Raw genomic sequence first — 24,467 nt, forward strand, 5'->3', positions numbered from 1 at the left:
CATTCTGTGATTCTGTGTGATTCTGTGTAAAGAGAGCAGTGGTCTTCAGGAAAGAGCTGAAATGCTCTGCAAACTGAAAACACTCTCAGTCTTGGAAGGAAAAGGGCTTTTTGAATCCTTCTAGGATGCATTTTTCCTTCAGATAAAGTTCCATGACTATTAATCCCAGGCCTGTAAATAACCCTTCATTTCTGTTTGCATCACTTACCCATCATGGCAAGCATGCTGTCTATATTGGCATTTTGGCATCTCTCACAGGCCATTGTTTAATCTCACACTGTGGTTTATTTCGCTATAGGAAGATTGTCATGGCATCTTCAGAATAAATGTCAGTGTTTCCAAAAATCTCAATTTAAAGCTAAGACCCGGAGAGAAGAAGCCTGGATTTTGGGTGCCACGAGTCTGGTGAGTTGCTGCATATTGGCCTATCTTTCTTCAAAAACTCAGCTGTTGATATAGAATATGTCTCAAATCTCATGACATTAAACTACTGATGGAGGGTTTTTGTTGTAAGTCAGATTATATTAAGGGTAAAAATTCTGGTGTATTTAGTAAAAAGCCAGATATATGACACTTTTTCAGTCTTAAACATAAAGCAGAAAGATAGATGCTGAATCGAGGTAGGAATTAGATGTGATTATTATTACAGTGGGAGTTACTGGCCTGAACCAAGAGTATCACTTAGTTGTGCTTTAGTACTATTATGAAGACATACTGAGAGTCATACCTCTACACCAGAAACTAAAAATAAATAGGAAAACAAAGGAAGAAAAAGAAATTTAAATCAACCTGCTTACAGCTACCCACAAAAAACAATGAACAAGTCATGCCTAAAACCAGCCTTTCTCTTCTGTGGCCATACCCCATGCCAGCTACTAGCTCCTTTCTATTCCCAATGCAGAGAATCCTTGTGGTCTATCTGGTGCAGTAGTGCAGCAAAAAAATACTTAAAAACTAGTATTATGTTTATGATTAGTATTCCAATAAATTCCATTTAATATTTCCCAACATCTGAACAGGCAAAAAACCCTCTCTTTAATTGTTTATATTTTAAAGTTGGTTGGCATTTTGCAAAGTCAGCTAAACAGCCACAATTATTTTAATTGACTATGTGCATGGATAAAGGATATACCAGCAGTGGTAGATTCAGAGCCATCCTGCACTAATGAAATAATATACTGTGATTTGAACAGTCAGTAAAACTCTGACATCTGCAGAAGTCTTTGTTACTGTATGCTTCAGACAAATTCTTCCTCAAATAAGCAAATCCAATCCTCTTCAGCTTGATCCAGAAATAAGCAAAAACTGTCCTAATCAGCATAACTGTAAACTTTGGGGAATGCTTTGTTATTGCAGAAAAATGTTTTACCGCAAGGACATTTATACCACCTGTTGGCTGTGTCAGGCCAGATGCCAGTATAAGGACCACATGTAAAAGAAATATCTGCATCTGAGAGGTTACTTTTTTACTGAATGGTTGCGTTTTCAGAATCAGCAAACATTTAACAGTTCTTCTGGAATACAACTATTTACCTTATAAACTCCTGAACATTAACTGGGCTCCTTGCATTATCTGTCTTGGATTGTAGAGACAGAGCAGGGTGCTAACCTAGCCCAAATAGGGTACCTTTAATGTTCAGCTGGAAACATCCTCTTGAATCTCAACTGATACAAAAGGTCAGAGCATGTGGTATAGGAAAGACAAGAAGATGTAATGTCCCCTCAGTAAGTTTTTGCTTTAGACCATTAGTTCCCAATGATATTGAAATAAGAAACATTTTCTAAATTATCTCGTTGACTTTGGAGTCCAAATCATTTATGTGGGTTTGGAACTGGTCTTCTTCAGGCAAATTTATTTTACGATCTGGCCAATGCCATCAGATCCATTTTATGATGAATGCTGTATTTTGCTAATTTAATTGACAAAACCACTAAAAGTCAGCAATGTGTTATAAGCTTTAGTACTATGAATCAGATTCTGAGTAACATGGTAAAACATACATAGGGATCAAGAAAAATTATGCTGTACATATTTATTGCTGTTGCTACTGTTCTGATATTCTTGAGACAGAACTTTGGGTGATGTATTTTAGAGGCTTTCACACCATCTTGGCAAGGTATTAAAATGTTAGACTATGAAGAATCAAGGTAAGATAGAAACAAATAGGACAGATAGAAAGAATAACTTTATCGCTGATGTTACATCTATTTGTGTACTGCATTTCAGGGCAAATCCTCGGAATTTTAATTTTGACAATGTGGGGAATGCAATGCTGGCACTATTTGAAGTCCTTTCATTAAAAGGCTGGGTGGAAGTCAGAGATGTTATTATTCATCGCGTTGGGCCGGTAAGGAAACACATCAGAGTCTTTCAATTCTACAACACATATTTTGATTTGGTTTAATGTTTAATCTTTTTGTTTTTCTATTCAGATCCATGGAATCTACATTCATGTTTTTGTATTCCTGGGCTGCATGATTGGACTGACCCTTTTCGTTGGAGTTGTCATTGCTAATTTCAATGAAAACAAGGTACTGAGTGAGATTGTTTATCATGCATAGAACTGGCTCTGTAAAAAACCTGAAATTGATATTACACTGTCTGCACTACCTAATGAGACCACGTTTAAGACTGACTCACCATTCTTACATTATGCAAGTCTGCAAGTATGGCTTCAGACACACTTGATCCTTATTTGCTACAGAACCCAAGCCTGGGATGATGGCAATCCATCACACACTCTTACAAAACTGGCTGATTTTATTTACAATGCAGCCATGTTGCCAGATGGAGATTGAACCTGAAGCACAATGTATTTATGGATGCTCTGCGTTCTGTTTGTTGAGTTTGATATAGGTGTACATGCAGTGGCAGGTAAAAAGGCATGTTATGCTTCTATGTGTTACAACTAAGGGGTCTCATTAGAGCCCTGCAATTGCAGTATTTCAGATCCAAAGGAACACTGCATGGTTTTTTCCTGGCAAACACCAGAGTACGTTGTAAAATTAACTGTCCATCACTCAAAACAAAAAAGTAGCTGATGTTCTAGGAAAAAACTGCAGTTCACATGGGCTTTGCAGATTAGCCTGGAAAGCAGAAAAACCTGTCCCCAGGTGAATTGTTACAGAGCAGCTCATGTCTACACTGCTTAAAGGTAGCGTCCTTCTAGATGGGACTGCTGCATACACACTGCACAGCCCTTAATATGACTCTTCTTTTTCTGAGCCTCTTCTGGCACCAAGACATAATTATTAATTTTTATCACCTTTCGGTTCAAAGTGCTCCCAAATAATGGGATATCAGCTAGCTAGAGTGATATCTTTATCACTCATGGCACTGGAGGGAAAGAATGATTGTGTGCACTGGGGCTTGGGAGTGCAAAATAACCCAGTATGCTAGTGCCAGAGAGAAACTGGGTGCTGGCCATGACCCTGCTGTGGCCATGGCCTGAACTCCATAGCAAACACAACTGTTGAGTTTGCCCTTCAAGAAAAGCACTTGACTCCTTCTGGAAGGGAGCTGAGCAGCACACTACCGTGTGTCCAATGTGGGCAAGCAAGGCAATATGAAATGAAGTCAAGAAGGATGAGAGAAATGCTGAGCATTTCTATATAAATTGTTTCTTCAGTCCCCTTTACACTTACTACACAGGTCAGTTTCCTCAAAAACCTGTTTATAGGCACAAGTATAGGTAAGAAGAAGAACTATCACATTGTGGAGTCCGCTTTTGATCATGGTTGATCAAACATGTTTCCTTTACCCTGTTACGTGGTGCATGTGGTGTTGAGGAGTGATGAAGTGGTACATTTCCCCTTCAGTTTTGCACTTGTCTTGAATGTGATCTGTCATGAATTCTGTGCCAGCTCTGTGGGCAATGGAGAATCATCAGGAGCAACTTTTGGTTATTGTCATAGAAAAAAGGTACTAGGGGACCTGGATCTTTGCCCTTACTAGTATGACTTTTATTGTGCTTTTGTGACAGTAGACCCAATCTTACTAAGTGCTGTCAATCTCCTAGACAGTGTTTTCACTCTTAGTTCCTACTAAGATCAAGTTCGCTGTATCAGCCTGTCTCCTGCAAAGGCAGCCTGTGAGATTTCTTTCACAAATTAGTGTCATTATATAGTAGTCATTAGCTCATTATATAGTATTCATCTGTGTAGTCAACCACTGACTATGGAATAAGGTGATCTGGGCCAACCCATAGGTTACTTTTGCAGTGATTTACCCACAATGTCAGCATAGATTTTGAGATATGAACATGAACCGGTGAAAAAAGCCATTAATTATGTGTGACTGCATATCAAAATCACATTTAATTCCATCCTCCTAGATATGCAGCTTTAAAGACACAGGACAGGTCAAACTCATGTGGAAATTGAAAGTTTATGTTCACTGTGATTCAAAATGAGAGGAAGGTGTGAGCACAAGACTTAGAAGGCTCAGGAGATAATTAAACAGTTCATCTTAGCCCAGATCCCCCCTGCATGAGCTGCCAGCATAAAATGTGGAAATATGAGGTGCAGGGCTTGAATTAGGGTTCCCATTATTTTCAGAAAAGGATCTGATTTTTACATTTATCATTCTGATATTTCATGTGAGCTGCTGGAGCTGCAGGCCTGGAGACGTTGGACTGGGAAGTACCACAGGGAGTTCTGTGCTGGGTCCTCAGCTCTCCCAGCAACAGGGCAGTTGCCCTAAATGTTCCACCACCTCCCATTTCACAACCCCCGCACATCACTTGTCACAGCTCCCAGGTGCCACATGTTCAATTGGCAGTGAAGATGTGATCAAATCAAATATTACCTGGCAGTTTTGAGCTGAAGTCCAAATGCAAATGCAGCTTCTCCAGCAGTAGTCCCACTTGCAAAACTCTGCTCTGTGGTCTTCGTATAATGATCCTGTTGGTGAAAGCAGTAGTTTCTGAGAAACAGAGTGACTTGGCATGACTGTTTCTAAATTTTACAAAGGTCCACCTTTTTGCCACCTTTTTACTTCTTTGTGGTGAAAGCTCTCCAAGAGTATGAAACAGACACACTCATTTGGTTACCTTTTAGTGGAAATGTTTCTAAATGGTACAGTTTGGGCCTGGCTCAAGTAATAGTCATCCTGCTATCAGTCGCTTTCTCCGCATTGTGTTGGAAGGCACCTCCTCCCAGGGTGCCATCTAGGGGCATAGCTCCATAAAGAGATTATGTCCACCAAGAGGAAGCTCTCCTGACCTTATCAGTTGCACAGCCAGACACAGTTCCAGCGCCTACACAAGGCAATGTCAAGGCAAGCCCCAAACATTACACCAGTTCCTGCTCAGCTCAGCATGGCTGTGTGCTGACTGGGGGAGCAGCCAAGTGACTGGGAGACAGGCTTGTGACATTTACCTTGAAAAGGTCTCCCTTGTTTTTTTAACTCCTGACTCCTTCTGTGAGATTTTACAGTTTCTGAAGTGATGAGGACCTCATTTTGTTTTGAAGGTCATTTTAAATAACATTGAATTGGGGTTTGTTTGTTTCTTCCTGTTATTAAAACATTTACACACATTACCATCTACCACTGACCGCCCTAAAGGTGTATCTCCACCTCTCCTTGTGCTTCCTTTGTAGAGAGGTCTTGTAGATTCGTAGAGTAGTATTATTTTATTTCAATTACATTCCAAACAGAAGAGCTGTGGAAAGTGACAGCGATCTCCTAGAGGGCTCATTCCCCAAGAAACTGTAGTGGCACTAACAAGCCACAGGATTTTCTGCAGCAAAGTCTGGACAAAATCGACCACGCTTTAAAACAGTGTTTCCTGGCAAATGATGTTCAGTCAAATGGAAGACCTCCTGCAGTGTTTCACTGCCCACACTGGACTGCTGCTACAAAGAGCAACAACTGTGCCTGCTGAGTCGAGTCCCAGAAACTCACAGCTAATGCATCCAGAAATCCTCTTGAGTACAGGCTGATACTTTGACTTCTTTACCCAAACAGTGTCTTGTTCAAGGAGAGTTGCATGTGTAACTTTATTTCAGGCATGAAAGAGGCTGTTGTTTTTATGTTTACAGCGTTAAATATTCTAGCTTTTATATGACAAAAGCTTTGTACGCTTCTCTTTGTTTATTAAGGGGACAGCTCTGCTGACTGTAGATCAGAGACGATGGGAAGATCTGAAAAGCAGACTGAAGATAGCTCAACCTCTTCATCTCCCACCTCGTCCGGGTATCAAAGATATTTTGATTTTATTCATGTTGAGCCCTAGTATTCATAATTCCCCAGGAGTCTGCGATTCAAATTAAAATTGTAATCGTGAGGCCACTAGGAGGTTGTGTGTAAGTTAATGTGGAAACAGGCTCCAACCACAGATCTCTGCATAAAGCTATTAAAATCAACGCAAAAAAGGTTGTGCTTCGATGGTTTTAGGATAAGCCTTAATGAAAAAATGAATTTCTAAATGAAAAATATTTTGCAGTTGACTGTTAATGATATGAATTGAATGTATTAACCTGACAACAGTTGAATGATGCACTTGCCCTACAAGTACCAAAGCCTTCATGTAACACTGGTGTTCAGTATTTGAAATTATATGTTCAGAAGCCCTGTTTGATATGGAAAATTGTAGCACAAAATTAGAAAAGTATTTTGAAACTGGCAAAGGATTATTTTGCCCCTAATGAACATGGAAAATATGTCAAGAAATAGGGAAAAAATACCACTTTGTATTTTAACTCTCCTCCTCAAACTCTTTCTTTTTCAGATAATGATGGCTTTAGAGCTAAGATGTATGATATAACTCAGCATCCATTTTTTAAGAGAACTATTGCTGTACTTGTCCTGGCCCAATCTGTGTTGTTATCAGTTAAGGTAATTGTGAGTTTTTTTAAGCGTTTCATTATAGTAGTACAGCATGTGTTGCACATCTCCTAACACCAATTAATGATCAGTTGACCCATTACTGTGATGAATGTAGGGAAAAAAAATCTAGATACAGCAATTTCAGCTGGCACAAATCGCTGTTGATTAATTGTAACTTGTGGAGCTGAGTCAATTTCTGCCTTTTTGTGGTCTAGTCTGGAAATTTTACATTTCCAGTTAAGCTGTAAATCTGTTAGAGAAGAATACACCAAGATGCCATTCCTGTATGAATGTTATTTTAAATTGAAATCTATTCATTAGCAAGACCTGCAAGGATAGTTAAGGCAATGAATAGACATTTTGTTCTGTTTAACAGCTACTTTCCTATGAGCAGATTTTGTTTGCATTTCAGTGGGATGCTGCAGATCCGGTGACTGTGCCTTTAGCAACAATGTCTGTTGTTTTCACCTTCATTTTTGTCCTTGAGGTAAAGTAATATACTTTATGTTTTCTTGAGATTAAGCTCAACATATATATATGTTTCATTTTGGCTTTAAGGATGTTGTCTTATTCTTGACTACATTTTTTATTTCTGAACACATACATTTAGGGCTCTCCATGTCACTTGTCTTTAAACATGTATTGTAGTTGCAAACTTTTAATTTGTTATAGTCATGCTTCACTACCACCTTTAGCTTTGTGTCCTTGTATGTATAGTCAACTTTGAGCATTTCAACTTGTGTTTTGGTGAACCCAGTGAACTCTTTTCTTGAATAACATCTCAGATTAAATTCACTCTCTACAACATAAGGTCTGCATTGTATCAGGGAAGTTCTGCTCAATCCATTTATATTTTGCCTAGTTCTTTAGAAGAGGGTGCATTAATCCCCACCATTCTGTAGCTGTGACATCTTCAAACCTCTCTTAGTTTTGTTGGGTTTTCTTTAATTATCATACTTCATTTTAATACCTTTTAATAAGCTATGTCAAATTCCAGTATTATCTGTCATTTGTTGTACAGATCTGGATCCTATATGGTAATGGTTCTTTATCTATGAGAAAACTGTCACCACAATCAGCTGTGCAAAGTGTAATCAGCCAGTTTTCATAAGATTGGAATCTAAGGTCTTTTTTTTTTGAAAAAAAGCTTATTTATTTATTTTTTTATTTTATAAGGATATCTGTAGTGTAACAAACCACACATTTATGAGGTTAAAGAAGATGCTTCTTCTGTGGTTGGGTTAGTCCATAATTCTTCTCTAAGTTTGTGGTTGAGTATTTTCTTTTCGGTCCCCTCTGAACAGCTGATAGTGACCGCTATCGGAAACAGGATAGTAGATGACATTTCCCGCTGCTCTAATCCAATGTGACAGTTCCTGTGTTCCAGTGACAGGTTTTGCCAGCAGTGATGAATAAACAATGAAGTGAATACCTTGTAGCAGCTGTAGCTAGAGTATGTCCGTGTTGTTGCTTCTTTTTTCCCTACCCAGGAGAATCAATATCTCTTGAGAGACTGAGCAAACACAGAAAAGTTTGATTTGTGTCATACACAGATACGTTTTAATTTACCAAGTAACTGTGTCTTTAGAAATACTTTTTTTCTCTTATACTGCCAAGGGAAACAAATGCACTTCTAGAATTTCAAAGGAAGTTTGTCAGAGCCAAGAGAAATTTGTTGACTGTCTCAACAGGCAAGTTGTCACACTGTGAGTGCACACAATTTATGGACGATTCTGGGAGCAGCTTCCTGCCCAGGGTCTTCCCTAATGCAACATGGTCTGGTTAGAAAGTCTGCGATGTACTGCTACCACTAGCAGACATGGTCCTTGAGGAAGGCCAAAACTTTCAGCATAACTGATGGCCCTGTGTCCAGTCTAAGGACAGGACACATTCAGTCTTAAACCGCTATTGCTCACCTCAGTGTATGTGGTACAGAAGAACAGGAAGAATTTGAAGGTCTCACTTTTGTTTCCACACTGATGATCACAGAATAAAGCAAGATGTCATTTTTTATTTGCACAGTGTGGTGTTTAGTTCAAGATTTCAGAAGTGTGAACTTAGGTGTTTAAATTCTATATGTGAGGTAGACATTTAAGCTGTTTCTGTGATCAAGGGAGATATAGGGTGAGATTAAGTTGCTTAAGTAACTGAAAGCATCAAAAGCTTTTTTGGATACCCTAGCTGATCTCCCCTTACCTACACTAACCTCTACAGAAGAGCAGGGATGTTTGCAGGTCTTGTGTTCTCCCTGCCAGCCCCATGCATCTGTCTTCAATATTCTAGGGCATCTCAGCTGTCTGGACAGAGGTGAGGAAAGATACCATCAGGTACCTCAAATGAGAATCAGAGATTCAGAGACAATGTAGTGAGGATTCAGAAAACTTTATACAGAAAAAAAATAACTAAAAAGTCAGACTTTTACTTCAAGCTAGTGTCCCTTTATATACAGCTTAGGTTTCAGAAATGTAAAGATACTACTAAATGGCAGCGTTGCAAGGTGGGGTGGGAAAAATCGTATAATGAATGCATGACATTTATAGCCTTTATATAGTAGCACTTGACTTGCTTTGAGGTTTAATACAAATTGTATATGAGAAACTCTCTGGTGTTCCCTCTACATGCATCACCCTACCTATTAGCTGTTGTGATTGTTTCTTATCTGTATCCATTCTTAAGCTTCCTGCCTGCACTCCTGTTACCTGTATTGGAAATGTTAAGCACTTTGGCTGCTGTTTTTTACCAGAAACATTGTAAAATGTGCTGTCTTTACTGTTCTTAGCTTCCTTTTCTTATATGCTGCTGAGTACAGATCATTCCTTGAAGCAAGAAATATTTGCAATATAGGAAAGTTTTTTAATTAATTTGAAATATGGGTCCTACAGAACACAATTATATTCTTGATTTCAAATATACTTATGTGATTTTAGCCTGCTCATGGACAGCTAGATAGATAAGATACTAACTCTTTTAGCTACATATTACTGATATAATAATTTTCTAACTTCATAACTGGCTTCACTATTAGAACTCTGAAGCCTACATTCCCCTCAGCAATATATACAATAAGCATTCACTCTGAGGTCATCAGCTGGACTCCTTCAATACTTGATGGAGAGAGACACTTTCAGAATACTGTTCACCTCCTCATCTCAATCATCTGTAGTCTTCCACAAGTACCAGCTTTCTTCCATTAAAAGGAAGTTTATATGACCCATATAGTCTAGCAGCCTAACTTGTCTTTATGAGAAGAGTTAGCTGACATTAAAGCCGCCCTTGATTTTTTGAAAACATTCATAAGATTAACTTTGGAGTTTCTTACAGTATGAAATAACCATTTATTCCATACAACTGAGAAATTGTTTTTTATTAATAGGTCACAATGAAGATTATTGCCATGTCACCTTCTGGCTTCTGGCAAAGCAGAAGAAATCGGTACGATCTCTTGGTGACATCTCTTGGAGTTATCTGGGTGATACTTCATTTCGCCTTACTGGTAAGGAAGTGCCCAGGTGCCCTTGCAAAACAAGTACTTACCTAGCTCAAAGGCACCACTGTGTCTCAGTCAGACAAAGCCACACATAAAAACATCTTAAATAAAGACAAACAGACGGGTACTTGTCACAGGGAAATTGTTTCTGAAGGGAGCAGAAGGTCCCATATGCAGAGCAAACCCATTCCTTAGGGAAGTCTGCTGCCTCCCAGGGGCCAGGGTTAAGGATGTACAGGAACAATTCCCTACCCTAGTTCAGCCCTCAGACCACTAACTGTAAATGATCTTTCAGGTAGGCAGTGATGAAATTACATCAAGTAGTTTGAGGGCAATGTAGAGAGACTTCAAGGCCTTGGGACAGCTGGTTAAGGGATCGGGAGCACAAGCAGTGTTGTCCTCTATCCCACCAGTCACAGGAAATTATGAAGGGATAAACAGGAAGAGCCAGCAGATCAATTCCTGGCTCCAAGACTGGTGCCACAGGCAGGACTTTGGGTTGATTTACACGTCACCATGTCTGTTGGCAAGTGATGGGGTACACCTATCTCAAAGCAGGAAAAGGATCCTGGGACAAGAGTTAGCAGGGCTTATAGAAAGAGCTTTAAACTAGATTTGAAGGGGGAAGGAGATAAAAACTAGACTCACTAGAGTGTGTCCAGAGAAGGGCAAGGAAGCTGGTGAAGGGTTTAGAGCACAAGTCTTATAAGGAGCAGCCGAGGGAGCTGAGGTTGTTTAGCATGGAGAAAAGGAGACTGAAGGGAGACCTTATCACCCTCTACAGCTACCCGAAAGGAGATTGTAACAAGGTAGGGGTTGATCTCTTCTCCCTGGTAGCTAGTGATAGGACAAGGGTAAATGGCCCCAAGTTGTGCCAGAGAAGGTTTAAGTGGGATATTAGGAGGACTTTCTTTACTGAAAGGGTTGTCAAGCATTGGAACAGGCTGCCCAGGGAGGTGGTTGAGTCACCATCCTTGGATACATTTAAAAGCCATCTAGATATGGTGCTCAGGTACATGATTTAGAAGTGGGCATGGTAGAGTGAGGTAACAGTTGGACTTGATGATCTTAAAGGTCTTTTCCAACCATAATGAATCTATGATTTCCAAGGCACAATTTCAATTATTAAGCTTGATTTTTATCTGCTAAGGACCAGCAGTAAGATCACTGCTGTACATCCACATAAACCTTTGGGACTTTAATAAGGCTGAAATATGTCTGAAACAAATTAAGCTTGATGCTAAGAAGAAAGAATCCTTGTCTTGGTCAATGATGAAGTCCAAAAGTTGTCCGATATGAAATAGAGTCTGTCAATGTGGATAAAAACTGAAGTCTTTGGAAGAGATGTGCATGAGGAAAGGAAGGAAACTGAAGAGACTCAGAGCTCTTGCCAACAGCAGTCTCATGAGCAGCAAGGAAGAAAGAGGCAACGCACAAAATCCAGATAGGAACAGAGGACAGGAAGAAGGCATAGATTCAAAATCGCTGAATGGTACAATCTGTCCCAAACCAAGCAGTGATTCTGGACCACTGGTTTTGATTAAGAGGCTGTGTTTAATCCAAGAAGATATGGAGCAGAGGGGAGGAAATCAGCTCTCCCTCCACCTCATCCCATTTTTGTCAAGTTGGCTACATCCCTGGTTCCCTTACTTATGAGGGAAGGAGAAGGTATAGATGTTGCTTGTCAGCAGCTAGCCTAGACAAGTAGACTGGGACTGCTGGACGTAATTACAACCCAGCTAATAGAGGATTGAAGGTTTATTGGTTTGATGTATGGGGAGGTTGGGTTAGTGATTTTGAAGTGGTAGGGCATCTTCTATTAGTTTCATACTGCTCCACTGTTATTGACATATTGGTGCTACTGGTTTATGATTTCTCTTTTTACATGTGGTGACTGCCCTACATTACTGAAAGACCAATTATCCTGATCTTTCCATGAGATCCCTGGGGGACAGTGTATTAAGTCTTCTGTGTTTCTGTTCCAGAATGCATATACATATATGATGGGGGCATGTGTAATTGTCTTCAGGTTTTTCTCAATTTGTGGGAAGCACGTAAGTATAAATCAGGAACTACAACCATTGCAGTGCTCATGTATAAATTAAAGGACTAGTTGCTACGCATCTCTAGTGCACATTTTGTAAGGCTCTATTTTATATGACAAAAAAGGAGTCTTCAAGTAGCAGTTTCCATTTTTTGCGTGCTGTATTTAAAATGTCAGAATTTTAGGTATATTACATAATAGCACTATATAATGGTTAATACTACACAATTTTCAAAAAATGCTCTCCAAAACTGTGAACATACATTCTGCTACTTTCAGACCTCCCAATGTCAGTGTGGTGTGGAGTATTTTTAAAAAATACTGAGGCAAGATAGTCTTCTGGAAACACTGAGTTTGTGACAAAGCAAGTCACTTCTAAAGTTTACACTTCTTTCGTGTTTGCGTTTGCTCTGATGTAATTGAGAGCAGGCTGGCAGAATAAGCATAGGCAGAGAACGAACACGTTTGTTGAACAAGTGGTGACACTGCGTTCTCTTGCTGTAGAACTTTTTAGTCTTGACATATTAAAGTAAATGTGATAAAAAGACTGCTATACTGCATTGATGGGGTTAAGAACAGTAAGTCAGGGGGTTTGTTCAGATAAAAGGTTTTCCATCAATCAAAGTACACAGAGCCTGTAGAGCCTTAGAATTAAAAATCCTTGCTTTTCCTATGCAGCCATGTCAAGTGATTGCCTTCAAAGGTTTCTGATTGTTTCTAAAGTTTGTTCAAAGTTTTAACCTACTCATTTGTGCTTTCATGTTAGGAGCTGTATCAGTTTCACTAATTTATCTGTTGTTATACAATTTGGTGGCTAAAAGTCAGCATGAGTTATCAGTTTGGCATGATTCTAAAGAAAACTGCTACCCTCAGTTCCATATAAGACAATTTTCCATAGCATCCGAAGTGGTTAAGAGTGTTATTTAAGGCAATGCAGAGCAATAACTTTATCAAGGGTAAAATTAACCATATGCATACATGGGAAAGTAATTTCTATTGTCTAGGCCTACTGTCTATGTAATTTCCAAAATTGTGCTCTATTCATAAGCTCTTTGGCCAACTTGTGTCAGAACTTAACTAGTTTAATCAAGCTGTGCTGGTTTTAAGGAAATCCTGATCTTTATACAGCAACTCATTTATTTAGGAAGGTTGCAGTATCTGTGATTTCCACCTAACAATTAGCATCACTTTCAGATAAGCCCAAAGTAGGTTCCTGCACCACTGTTCACACAATGCTAGTTTTGGTATTTCTGGAGTTTACTGATCCTAGAATATAATAGTTAAACTTATGCTGTATTATTGTTGTACTATCCTACACTGTATTATCATACATATACTCTTTGAGGAGCAACATTTTGGCCTTATAAGTTAGGCAGATAGGCTGACCTATTTAACAAGTAAAAAAGTACACTAAATTTCAGAGCAAAATGTAAAATACTCTGTTCCAATTAGATTCAAAAGGTACCATTTCACTGAGCTCATCCATTAACATATATGTGTAAGGAATTCATTGCCAAACTGGCAAGTGCAATAACTCTCTTTTCCCTTTTATCTCTGCTTTCCTGAATGACATCATGGATTGCTTTCTCTGTCCTTCCAGGTGACACTAAAAATGCTACTCCTGACTGTGGTTGTCAGCATGTACAAGAGTTTCTTCATCATAGTGGGAATGTTCTTACTGCTTCTTTGTTATGCTTTTGCTGGAGTGGTTTTATTTGGTACAGTGAAATATGGAGAGAACATTAACAGGTACAGTATGTACTACATCATGGGAATGTTCTTTAAACAGCCTGAAAAAAATCACATTCTGCCGGAGAGAAGTTTATCCATGGTAAAATCCAGACAGGTCTCTAGGTATAGCTAAATAACTGTAAGCAGAATTTCTGATAGGAGATGCTGAGCCATCTTTTCAGTCCTTGTGCAGTGGAACAAATGACACCTGATCCAGCCCAGGGCAGACTGAGAGCTGTTCCTCACTGTGCCAGCTGGATATGTTTCAGAGCAGCACTGTGCTAGCCGCGAGCTGCTAAAACTCAGTGTGCCAGCTACACCTTGTCAACTTCGCCTGGGAACGGGATCTGTACCAGGCTGATACAGAAAGGGGACAGTTCTGAACTGTCTGTGAAGTGGAGATTTCCCAGTCAATAGCATGATCAGACTTCAGGAAAAGAATGGAGACAGGAGATAGGATCTGGCCCTGAGTCTCCTTTTGCTCCTTTTTAAAATGAGCCAAAATACTCAGACCTGTGTCTGAGCTAAAGTTCCGTTATTATATCTTAAGTCATGGAATAAATAATTCAATGAGCTCATTCAAATAATACTGTTATTATTTTCAGTTTAAGATAGTAGAACAGCAAAATTTGAAATTATTTGCATTTTTTCTTGCCAACATTTTAGTTCTGAGACATGAAATGATCTCTGTCTCTCTCTCTCTGTCTTTCTTTAAAACAGACATGCAAACTTTTCATCAGCTGGCAAGGCTATTACTGTACTCTTCAGAATAGTTACTGGAGAAGACTGGAACAAAATTATGCATGACTGCATGGTAAATACAATATTGCCAGAGATAAAGTAGCCAAGAAACAGGAGACACCCTTGCATCTCAAAGTGTTTTCAGTATCTTAGCTTTCTACAAGGAATGTTATGATTTCCTTTATCTTTTCAAGAAGGACAATATTCACTAAACCACAGAGAATGACATTAAAATTGCAGTTCCAATCACACACTCACAATGTAATATTTCATGGGGCTAGACTATTACATGATTTAAAAACAAAAATAAAAAAAATCTTTCCAAAATCAGAAGTGCAGTAACTCACTTTTCCACTGTTATCTCTGCTTTGACTGTAAAGGTGACTTTTCAGATTAACACTGTCTTTAATGCGTGCACTTTGGCTAATTCTGTGTGAATGGAAGTTTAATGGCCTCAAAATCTGTCCTGGGATCATTTTATTTTACCCATGTAGATCTCTGTCTGTGTTTTCCACTGCGATGAAAACCATATTCCCTTCCTTTTTAAAATTAATGGGCAGGGAATCTTTTTGAAAACCGCCACATTTCAGAGCACCAGGTTGTTTCTTTACAGTGGCATAACGCACAACATGCCTTCTGTGCGGTAGAGAGGTCAGTGCATAGGCCTTTTTATTGTACCTCTCTCTCTTTTCTGATTCCTGACTACTGAAGGAACAACAAAAAAAATGCCCACAATAATGCCCACAGCATTATTCCCTGTTTGTGAAGCTTTAAAAAAATGATAGTTGTAATTGATTGCAGAGAAATTAAGGATCTCTTTTTATGATTTATTAACTTTTTTTTCTTTTGTTTTGAAGGTTCAACCTCCATTTTGTACACCAGATAACAGCACCTACTGGAAAACAGACTGTGGAAATTATGCTGGCGCTCTTATGTATTTCTGTTCATTTTATGTCATCATTGCATACATCATGCTAAATTTGCTTGTTGGTAAGTGAAAATATACATTAATAACAAAAAGGTCCATCTTGGCATGTAGTATGTTAGATTTGAGTTTGGCTTGCTATTCAGGTATGAGGTTACATTATACCTTCACTGTTACCTTTTATGCATATGATGTTTTTGATACTTCTCTCTTCTTCCCTAAAACTCAGGAAGTTTGGGAATGGAAGTTTTTTGAACAAAGAGGTGTTATATTTGTAGGGTATAGTTGCCCTAAGGAAAATTATTTTCTGAGCTTTTTCTTCTTCCAGTTAACATTTTTCCATCATCTTTGGAATTCTCCTAATTGATTTTAGAAGTTGTTAGATTAGGCATCTCACCAGCATTTAAGAGACAGCTTTTAAAAAGTGAGCACAGTGAATACTGGTGTAACATGACAGCTAAAGGCATTTATTAGTGTGAAGTTTGCACAACGGAATTGATATTCTTTTGAAATTCATTGTTGCTTATAGAGATTAACCAGTTAGAATGTAACTACAGGCTTCTTTCATAGTGTATTTTGGTTTTGTGGTTTTCAGCTATCATTGTGGAAAATTTCTCATTGTTTTACTCAACTGAAGAAGACCAACTTTTAAGTTATAATGATCTTAGGCATTTTCAAATTATATGGAACATGGTTGATGACAAAAGAGAGGTAAGAAACTTGAAAATTACCACAGAAATCAAATAAATTTACATTTTCTCTTGAAAAAAACATGTATTGATACTGAGGATTGCCCCAACCCAGCTGCAGGACCTTGCACTTGGCCTTATTGAACCTCATGAGGTTCACATGGTCCCGCTTCTCCAACTTGTCCGAGCTTGTCCAGGTCCCTCTGGGTGACATCCCATCCCTCAGGTGTGTTTGTTATCATCTGCAAACTTGCTGAGGGTGCACTTGATCCCACTGTATATGTCATTGATGAAGATATTAAACAGCACTGGTCTCAGTATGGACCAGTTCTTCCATTCTTATTTTTTTACAGCAGATCATTGGTTTTTTTTAACAAAAAGTGCAACATGTGCACATGTTGGCTCTTAGAGCAGAAGACTTTTGACAAGCCAGTAGACTCCCAGCATTCTCCTGTCCAAAGATGCCCATTGAAGAAAACAATTTTACAGCCATAAATAGGTCTGCCAGTGATTGTTTAAACTGTAGTTTAATTTCAGTTTTTCAAAGGCAGCTATTTGGGCATATAATTCTCATTACAGATTAATGCAAATGGGGGAACTAAATCCCCAAGCAATTTTGAAAATTTCTGACAAAATTAACAGCACAGATTCCCATTTTGTATCAGTCAAATAACAGCAAAGTCTTCCATGAACTACAACTGATGTGCATGTGCTGAAGAGCTGGCTGCATGTGTATATTCTTCAGTAATGCATTCACAGTGACTTAAATAGGCCAGGGTTTGACATGGAGTCTTTGGAGAAATAGTGTTTCTCTCACTGATCAAGTTGAATGTCTGCACTGGTTGTTAGGTCACAGTAATAATTTATCACCTATTATGCAATTTTACCCAGGGAGTGATCCCTACCTTCCGAGTGAAATTTCTGCTGAGGCTTCTGCGGGGCAGGCTGGAGGTGGATCTCGACAAAGACAAGCTACTGTTCAAGCACATGTGCTATGAAATGGAACGGCTCCATAATGGTGGTGATGTCACTTTCCATGACGTGCTCAGGTACGCTGAGATTTTCTCTAAATTTGTCGAGTGGGTGTAATGGCCTGTGTTTCTCTCCAGGCTAAAGGGTATTCATTAGGCTTGGGAAAAGGCAAGACTGGTAGACAGAGAGGCACTGGAGTTTTAAATGTAATACAGAACTTAGATGTCCTTTTTGTCCTGCAAAAATAATTGTAATAGAAAACACAGGTCCTAGGGAATCAGCTCTAAGTAATTTTAACATTTTCATTTACAAGTTTGCCTTAAACAGCAGTCGTGTGTTCTTTTATCCCAAGCAATGCAAAGTTGTGCCCACATATGTAGCAACATGACAGTGAATTTGATTAGAAATAAAATTGAGATGGGAACATTGTCCAGGAGTAAACACTTAGGGGAAAAATATCCAAAACTCACAAATGTCCTCATTGCTTACAGTTCAGCAGCTCACCTGTATTTGATAGGTAGATGTAGGTGATAGGGTCTTCACTTGTTTTGAGCACCACAAGTCTCTTCTGGAATCATCTCAGCATTTTTTAGCTTCAAATGTGAATTTATTACACACATCTGGATGGCATATTTTTGCACTAAGGTCTTAAGTATGAGCTTTGATTTTTTAAATTAAAATGTAAGGTCACCAGCATTTAAAAAAATAAATTTTGTTTCTTCCAGCATGCTTTCATATAGGTCTGTTGATATCAGAAAAAGTCTTCAACTGGAAGAGCTGCTTGCTAGGGAACAACTGGAATATACCATAGAAGAGGAGGTGGCCAAACAGACCATACGCATGTGGCTGAAGAAGTGCTTAAAGCGAATCAGAGCAGTAAGTCAAGCTAAACCAGGATCTAAATGGTTGCAGAAATTGTAGTGCTCAACAAAGCTGGAATTTGCTGTCGCTATGCTTCATTTACTCTGGAGTCAGGATAATATTTATGTGAAGTATGTAGCGGCTGCTAACTCAGCAGAAAAAGTATGTTACAGCTCAATTGAAAGTGCTATGAAAATAAGCATCTTTTGAAGGCAAAAATTGTCTTCCTGCCAAAAATTTATCTGTCTTTTCAGTGCAGCAGGAAGATGCATGTGCAGAGACTAAAGTCAAAGGAATAAAGAAAAAACAAAGTAATTTGATGAAACCTCATAGTCCTAATCGTTTCTCACAGAATGTAATGGTATAATTTCCTTGCCTCTGCTGGCAGACGATACCATGATCAGTCACCAGCAGATATAGAATCTGTATCAAGATACATGGTTTGAATGAGCAACGTATGCATGCAAGACACAGTACATGTGTCTGTCCTAATAAATTAAGGTCAAGGCATTGGCTCAAGACTGGGATGGGGTCACCCATACTCATTAGCCTGTTCCTCAGCATAGTTTTGGCCTCTGCCTACTCATACTCTCCCAAACCACTGGCCAGAGGAGCATCACTGCTCCCAGTAGGCAGTGGTTTGGAGTTGTCTTGTGTGGTAGAAGAGAGATTAGCCAGATCATGTAAGTCCTCGCCTGTCACTTGGCTTCATCGCTGCAGGAAATCCCAGTCTGTTTACTTTATGCTAGTATAGACCTAGCCAGTGCTTCTGTATTCTGCTTACACAGTGCTTCTGATAGTCAGAAATATTTTTGTCTTTGCTCAGGATAGCTACAATATGTGCTGATAAAAGTTTGTCTTGGATGAAATTTATATTAAAAATTTTCAGGAAATTTGAATTGGGTTTTGCAGTTATTCTCCTCTTTTCTTCCAAAACCAACTCTTCCGTCATACAAAAAGTCACAGCCTGATTCCCTTAATGACTGATTTTTCAGTTACTGTAAGGCTGGGTCCTTTTGATCCATATGTTTTCTATTTTCATAAAAGCTTCTTGTGTGTGGAGGATTTTCACAGACACCAGCAATCATGAGATCTGGCTTTTTCTGTTCATAAGATTATAAAACAAACATAACTGGACAATTTGAATGTAATGTACATTCTAGCTGAAACATCAATAGTGAAGGCATATTCAGATAGATAGTTTCATTTTGATCTCATCTCTGTAATAATGGCAGTAAATTTAATCTCAGCTCTCACTTCTGTGTTTGTTCAACTCTGTTGTTCATTTCATTATGATATTGAATTACATGATGTTAAAGTAAATATGCTATTCATTTCACTCTAATAATATGGTTCAGATCATTTCACATTACATGAACCTTTTATAAACTGAATGTAATTATGGAAGTTAATATATGTTTTCAAATTCTCTTGTTAGTCTCTTAGTCTCTCTAGAGGGAGCATGTGAAAACTACCCAGGAAAGTGAAACCCTTCCTAAGGGCTGTTTATTTTAATTTAAAAGCAAATTAGATTGTAAGATCACAATGGTATTGGTTTTGTTTTTCTATTTGTACTGTAAATCTATACTTAGTCCCAAGGTTTACACTACTGTTTTATTCAGTCTTATTGACAGCCTGTTCCAAAGTCCATGAAAGAAATGAGATTTTTTTCATTGCCTTCATGAAGTACTTAGTGAATCTCTACCAATTTCCTTCTTTCTTTTTAACTCATAAATTCAAAAATGTGTATGTTTTTTAGCCCTAGGTTTAAATTAACATTTGAGCAAATTGCCTTCCTCTTAATATAGTTAATAAGTTTTGTCTTCTATTTCCTCCATAAAAGTTAGACATATGCTGGAAGTCACTTTGTTTAAATAGCAACCATCTGATACATGTAGCTTTATCGATGCAACTGGTATCCACATCTGGCACTCACTGCTTGGTTAAATATTTAGAAGGCTTTGAAAAATATCAAAAACTGTGACACACCAATGAGAAATTTTTATTGTACCTTGCTAGAAACAACAACAGTCGTGCAGCATTATCCATAGTCTACGAGAGAGTCAACAGCAGGAGCTGAGCCGATTTCTGAATCCTCCCAGCATTGAGACAACACAGCCAAGTGAAGATATGAATGCTATTAATCAGGATAACAGTGCACAGCCAGAGGTATGTTAAGCAGAAGACTATCAGCTACTCAGAACAAATTGAGAAAAGTTCCAAGTTTCTTATTTGTTCTTTTTTAAAATGTCATTTTAACTGGAAAAGTTGTTTTGCTTTGGACTTTGCCTTCAGGAATAAAGCCAAGATGGTCTAATGCCATTCTTCAGCTTAGTTGGCTGTCTTGGTAGCACCTTAAAGGACAGACTCAGCTGTGCAGCTTTGACAGCACCAACCTTCAGCTCTAGCATGAGCTGTGTACAGGCTCAGGGACTTGAAGTTTTCCTGTTCAAGCATTCTGAAGTAGTTTTTACAGCAAGAGTGATAACATTGGGCATGCTGGGTCCTGTGAGTAGGAGTCCTGGGCTTTTCAAGGGTTGGGAACGGAGAAGGTACAACATAAGGACTCCACTCTAGAAGACTGAGAACAATTTTGCGTCCTTCAGTGGGACTGTATAATGGAATTGAGCACAAAGGGTCTTTTTTTTTTTCTTTTCCTATTTGTAGTAATTTTCTGGGGAAGTGAAAAATAGAAACTGTGCTGCCTTAACAAATAGCAATATATTTTGTTTGTATTCATGTATAAAGCTTGGAAATAAAATAGAAAGATAACTCTTCTTAGGATTACCCCCATGCAATGGGGAACTATGACTGATTTTCTATTTTTCTCTGTCCAGACAAGTAGCCAGCAGCAGCTCCTTAGCCCAACACTTTCAGACAGAGGTGGCTATCGGCAAGACTCTACAGATGCTGGGAAACCTCAGCGGAAATTTGGACAATGGCGTTTGCCATCAGGTAAGTGAAAAATATGTATCAGCATTGTCCCTACATGCCAAATCACTGCTGTACAATAACAAGGCCATGAGTGACTTCATGATTCAGAGTTCTACCTCCTGCCTGCTGCTTGCACCCACGTCAGAGTGTTTCTACCCTTGTGCATGCAGAAATACAGCAATCTTTCCCCTTCCTCCCAATTCTGAAACTTTGGAAGATGAGCTATTGCTATCTGCAGATTGTTGGTTGGTTTTTTTTTTACTTTTTTATACCTTTACTAAGGTTCTTTGGATTGGGGACTGTAGCATCCCATGTGTTTGGGTAGCATGTTGTGCATTTAGAATTTTCTTTTATCATATAAAGCACAGTGAAAATTAATTATTTTTTTCCTAACAACAGTAATAGCTTGTGAGTGCTTTGTCTTGCTTAAGCATACTTGGTGTATGATTTATACTTTACACCATCATAATATATTTTTATAGCTTCACTTCAGCCAGGAGTTGGTCAGGTATACAATCAATATCCCATTTATTTTCTCACAAACAGGAAACTTCCTCAAGCTATTCTAGTAACTACAGTTCGCTAGAAGAGGAAGGCTAGACTATGCCTTATAGGAGAGTGCTTATAGGAGGGTGGGAGAGGTTCATAGGTACAGTCTCAGACCTTATTAAGTCTTTATCTCAAGAGCACTCTCCACCACCTGAAATAATCTCTCTTAAAGTGCATATTGACCTCTGCTGCCCACCACACTCATGACCAGCAGGTTAGGTGTCTGCACATCAACCTGCTTTCAGCTGTCATCAGTCAGTCCTATTCCAAGTCAGAGAGCTGCCTTCAAAGTCTGCTGTTATTCAGGCCCTAATCGTATCAAGGCGGAAGTAAAAGAGATGTTCATGCTATGAGTGCCATTAACCCTACTTTTGTGACCAGAGTACTTTCCAAGAAACAGGACAGCTTAATAGAGAGCTTTCAAGTCCACATTTTCCACTTAAATGTCACTGAGCAGCAAAGATCAAAGCTTTGTAGGTATAGAGAGAAAGACCATACTAAGGAGGAATTGTACAGTATTATAGTCAACTGGATAGGTTTTTCAAGTGAGAATGAGGAGTTGAGGGTTTCCTTTCTTGGCACTGATCTTGGCCATGTCACTCTTGAATGTTCCTTGGTTGGACGGTCTCAGAAAAGGAAGGTCACCTACATGCACAGTACAGCTCAGCAGATAAGTACTCTGCCCCCAGTCCAACAAAGACATGTGTTTAAGATCATGAATAGCATCATTAAGATCAGTCGTGGTTTTCATATATTTCACATGTGTTTTAGTGCTTTCCTAAAGCCATACCAGCACCTCGTACTGGCTTCCACCCATGGGCCACAGTTAAATATCACTTTCTAGATGTAGCTGCCAACTCTAAATGCACTTTTCCCTCCCTTTTTCTGGCACTTACCACTTTCACCATTTTGCCAGCAGGTCAGCTCATGTAAGTACTGCCTAAACCATTTACGTTACAATTAGCCAGTTAAGAAGAGACCTATTGCAGAAGCTATCTCAGCAATGGGAAATGAGGCACTGCTTAGTTAAACTCCTCTACCAGCAGATACGGGGGAGCAGAGTGAACAGCTAAAGCTGGGGGAAAAAATCAGAACAAAGCCATATTCTTTGTGGAGTAAATCAGTTTAAAGCTGCCTCAGTCCAGCTAGTTCTATATACCTGAATTCTAAGCAAAACTATTCAAGAAGCAGATCTGCTCTAACACAAACTTTCTGTTTCATTACATAGCCCCCAAACCAATAAGCCATTCAGTATCTTCAGTAAACCTCCGCTTTGGTGGACGTTCAACTATGAAATCTGTTGTATGCAAAATGAATCCCATGTCCGATGCTGCTTCTTGTGGATCAGAAGTCAAGAAATGGTGGACAAGACAATTAACTGTGGAAAGTGATGAGAGTGGAGAGGACCTTCTTGATATCTGAGAAAAATTTAAGTCATTCTGCAACAACAACCACTTCAAGTACAATCTAATTTTCTATGTTTAGAACTGAAGACACTGTGTGACGTACAATTTCTTTAAAATCAATGTCATAATTTTTTAAAATGCTTATCCTTCTGCCATATGAAGCGTAGCACACACTTATGTGTTAGAATCCACCTCTATAGATACTGTTCTTTAAGAAACCTGTATACCATAGCAGTACTAACAAAGCCAGAGAGACTTTATTGCCTTTAGCAGACCGAGCGTTGAAAGATTTCATATGTTCTATAGCTATATAATGAAAATGTATTTTGATATACACACCTCTGTTTTTCTTCAAACAATACACTTTAAAGTGGCAACACTTTACAATACAGAGGTAATGTATTTCTTCTTTTTGTGTTTTCCCTCAGTTCTTATTTATTGGGTTGTCCAAAAAGTAATTGCATATTTTTTTTAATAGATGGATTTACATGTCTTGAAATGTAACTAACTTCACTTTAAACCACAAATTCATTATGTAACTTGACAGTTCAAGCTTGTTTTAGCAAAAGAAAGTGCACAATTTCATTAACAATTATTTATTTGGCATTGATTTCAAAATGAAAAATCAGAAGGAATGTTGTCGTATTTCACTGTATTACTTCAGAAAAGGAAAAAATGCTGTGCAAGCTCATAAAAAGTTATGTGATGTGTATAGTGACAATGCGTTAAAACTACAGTAGTGTCGAAATTGTTTTGCTAAATTTTGATCTGGAGATTTTGATGTTAAAAATGCACCATGCTCAGAAATGCCAGTCAAACTTCATAATGACAAAATAAAGGCATTGATTGAATCTCGTCAGTGTTTAACAACACAGGAGATTGCTGATAATCTTAACATATAGAAATTGAACATTGAAAAGCATTTAAAACAACTTGGATACATTTGGAAGCTTGGTATTTGGGTGCCACATGAGCTCAAAGAAATTAATCTCACTAAGTATGTTGTCATCTGTGATTCTCTTGTAACGTGAAGAAAATGATCCCTTTTTGAAACGTATGATAACAGGCGATGAAAAGTGGATTGTCTACAACAGCAACAAATGAAAAAAGATCATGGAGCAAGTGTGATAAACCAGCTCAAAGCCCTTCAAAAGCAGATATGCACCAAAGCAAGGTTATGCTGTCAGTCTGGTGGGATTTCAAAGGTATTGTGTATTTTGCATTGCTTCCAAGGTATCAAACCATTAATTTGAATGTGTGCTGTCATCAACTGGATAAATTAAATTAATCACAAAGGTG

At 38.6% G+C, this 24,467-nt stretch overlaps 1 protein-coding gene across 1 annotated transcript; it reads left to right on the forward strand.

Annotated features, from left to right (window-relative positions):
- Positions 1 to 298: 298 nt before the first annotated feature.
- LOC104541094 (sodium leak channel non-selective protein) lies at positions 299 to 23,184 on the forward strand (the record flags this gene model as incomplete). Its single annotated transcript, XM_010185070.1, has 17 exons — positions 299 to 405; positions 2,228 to 2,348; positions 2,434 to 2,532; positions 6,103 to 6,196; positions 6,732 to 6,838; positions 7,242 to 7,316; positions 10,203 to 10,322; positions 12,302 to 12,370; positions 13,961 to 14,109; positions 14,812 to 14,905; positions 15,690 to 15,822; positions 16,353 to 16,468; positions 17,338 to 17,495; positions 18,144 to 18,294; positions 20,299 to 20,448; positions 21,117 to 21,234; positions 22,991 to 23,184. Coding segments are annotated over 17 exons (2,055 nt in total), but the record flags the coding sequence as incomplete, so codon positions are not given.
- Between the last annotated feature and the right edge of the window lie 1,283 nt (positions 23,185 to 24,467).

This window comes from Mesitornis unicolor, unplaced genomic scaffold (genome assembly GCF_000695765.1).
Source record: "Mesitornis unicolor isolate BGI_N332 unplaced genomic scaffold, ASM69576v1 scaffold9180, whole genome shotgun sequence".
In the NCBI taxonomy this organism is placed as follows: Eukaryota; Metazoa; Chordata; class Aves; order Mesitornithiformes; family Mesitornithidae; genus Mesitornis; species Mesitornis unicolor.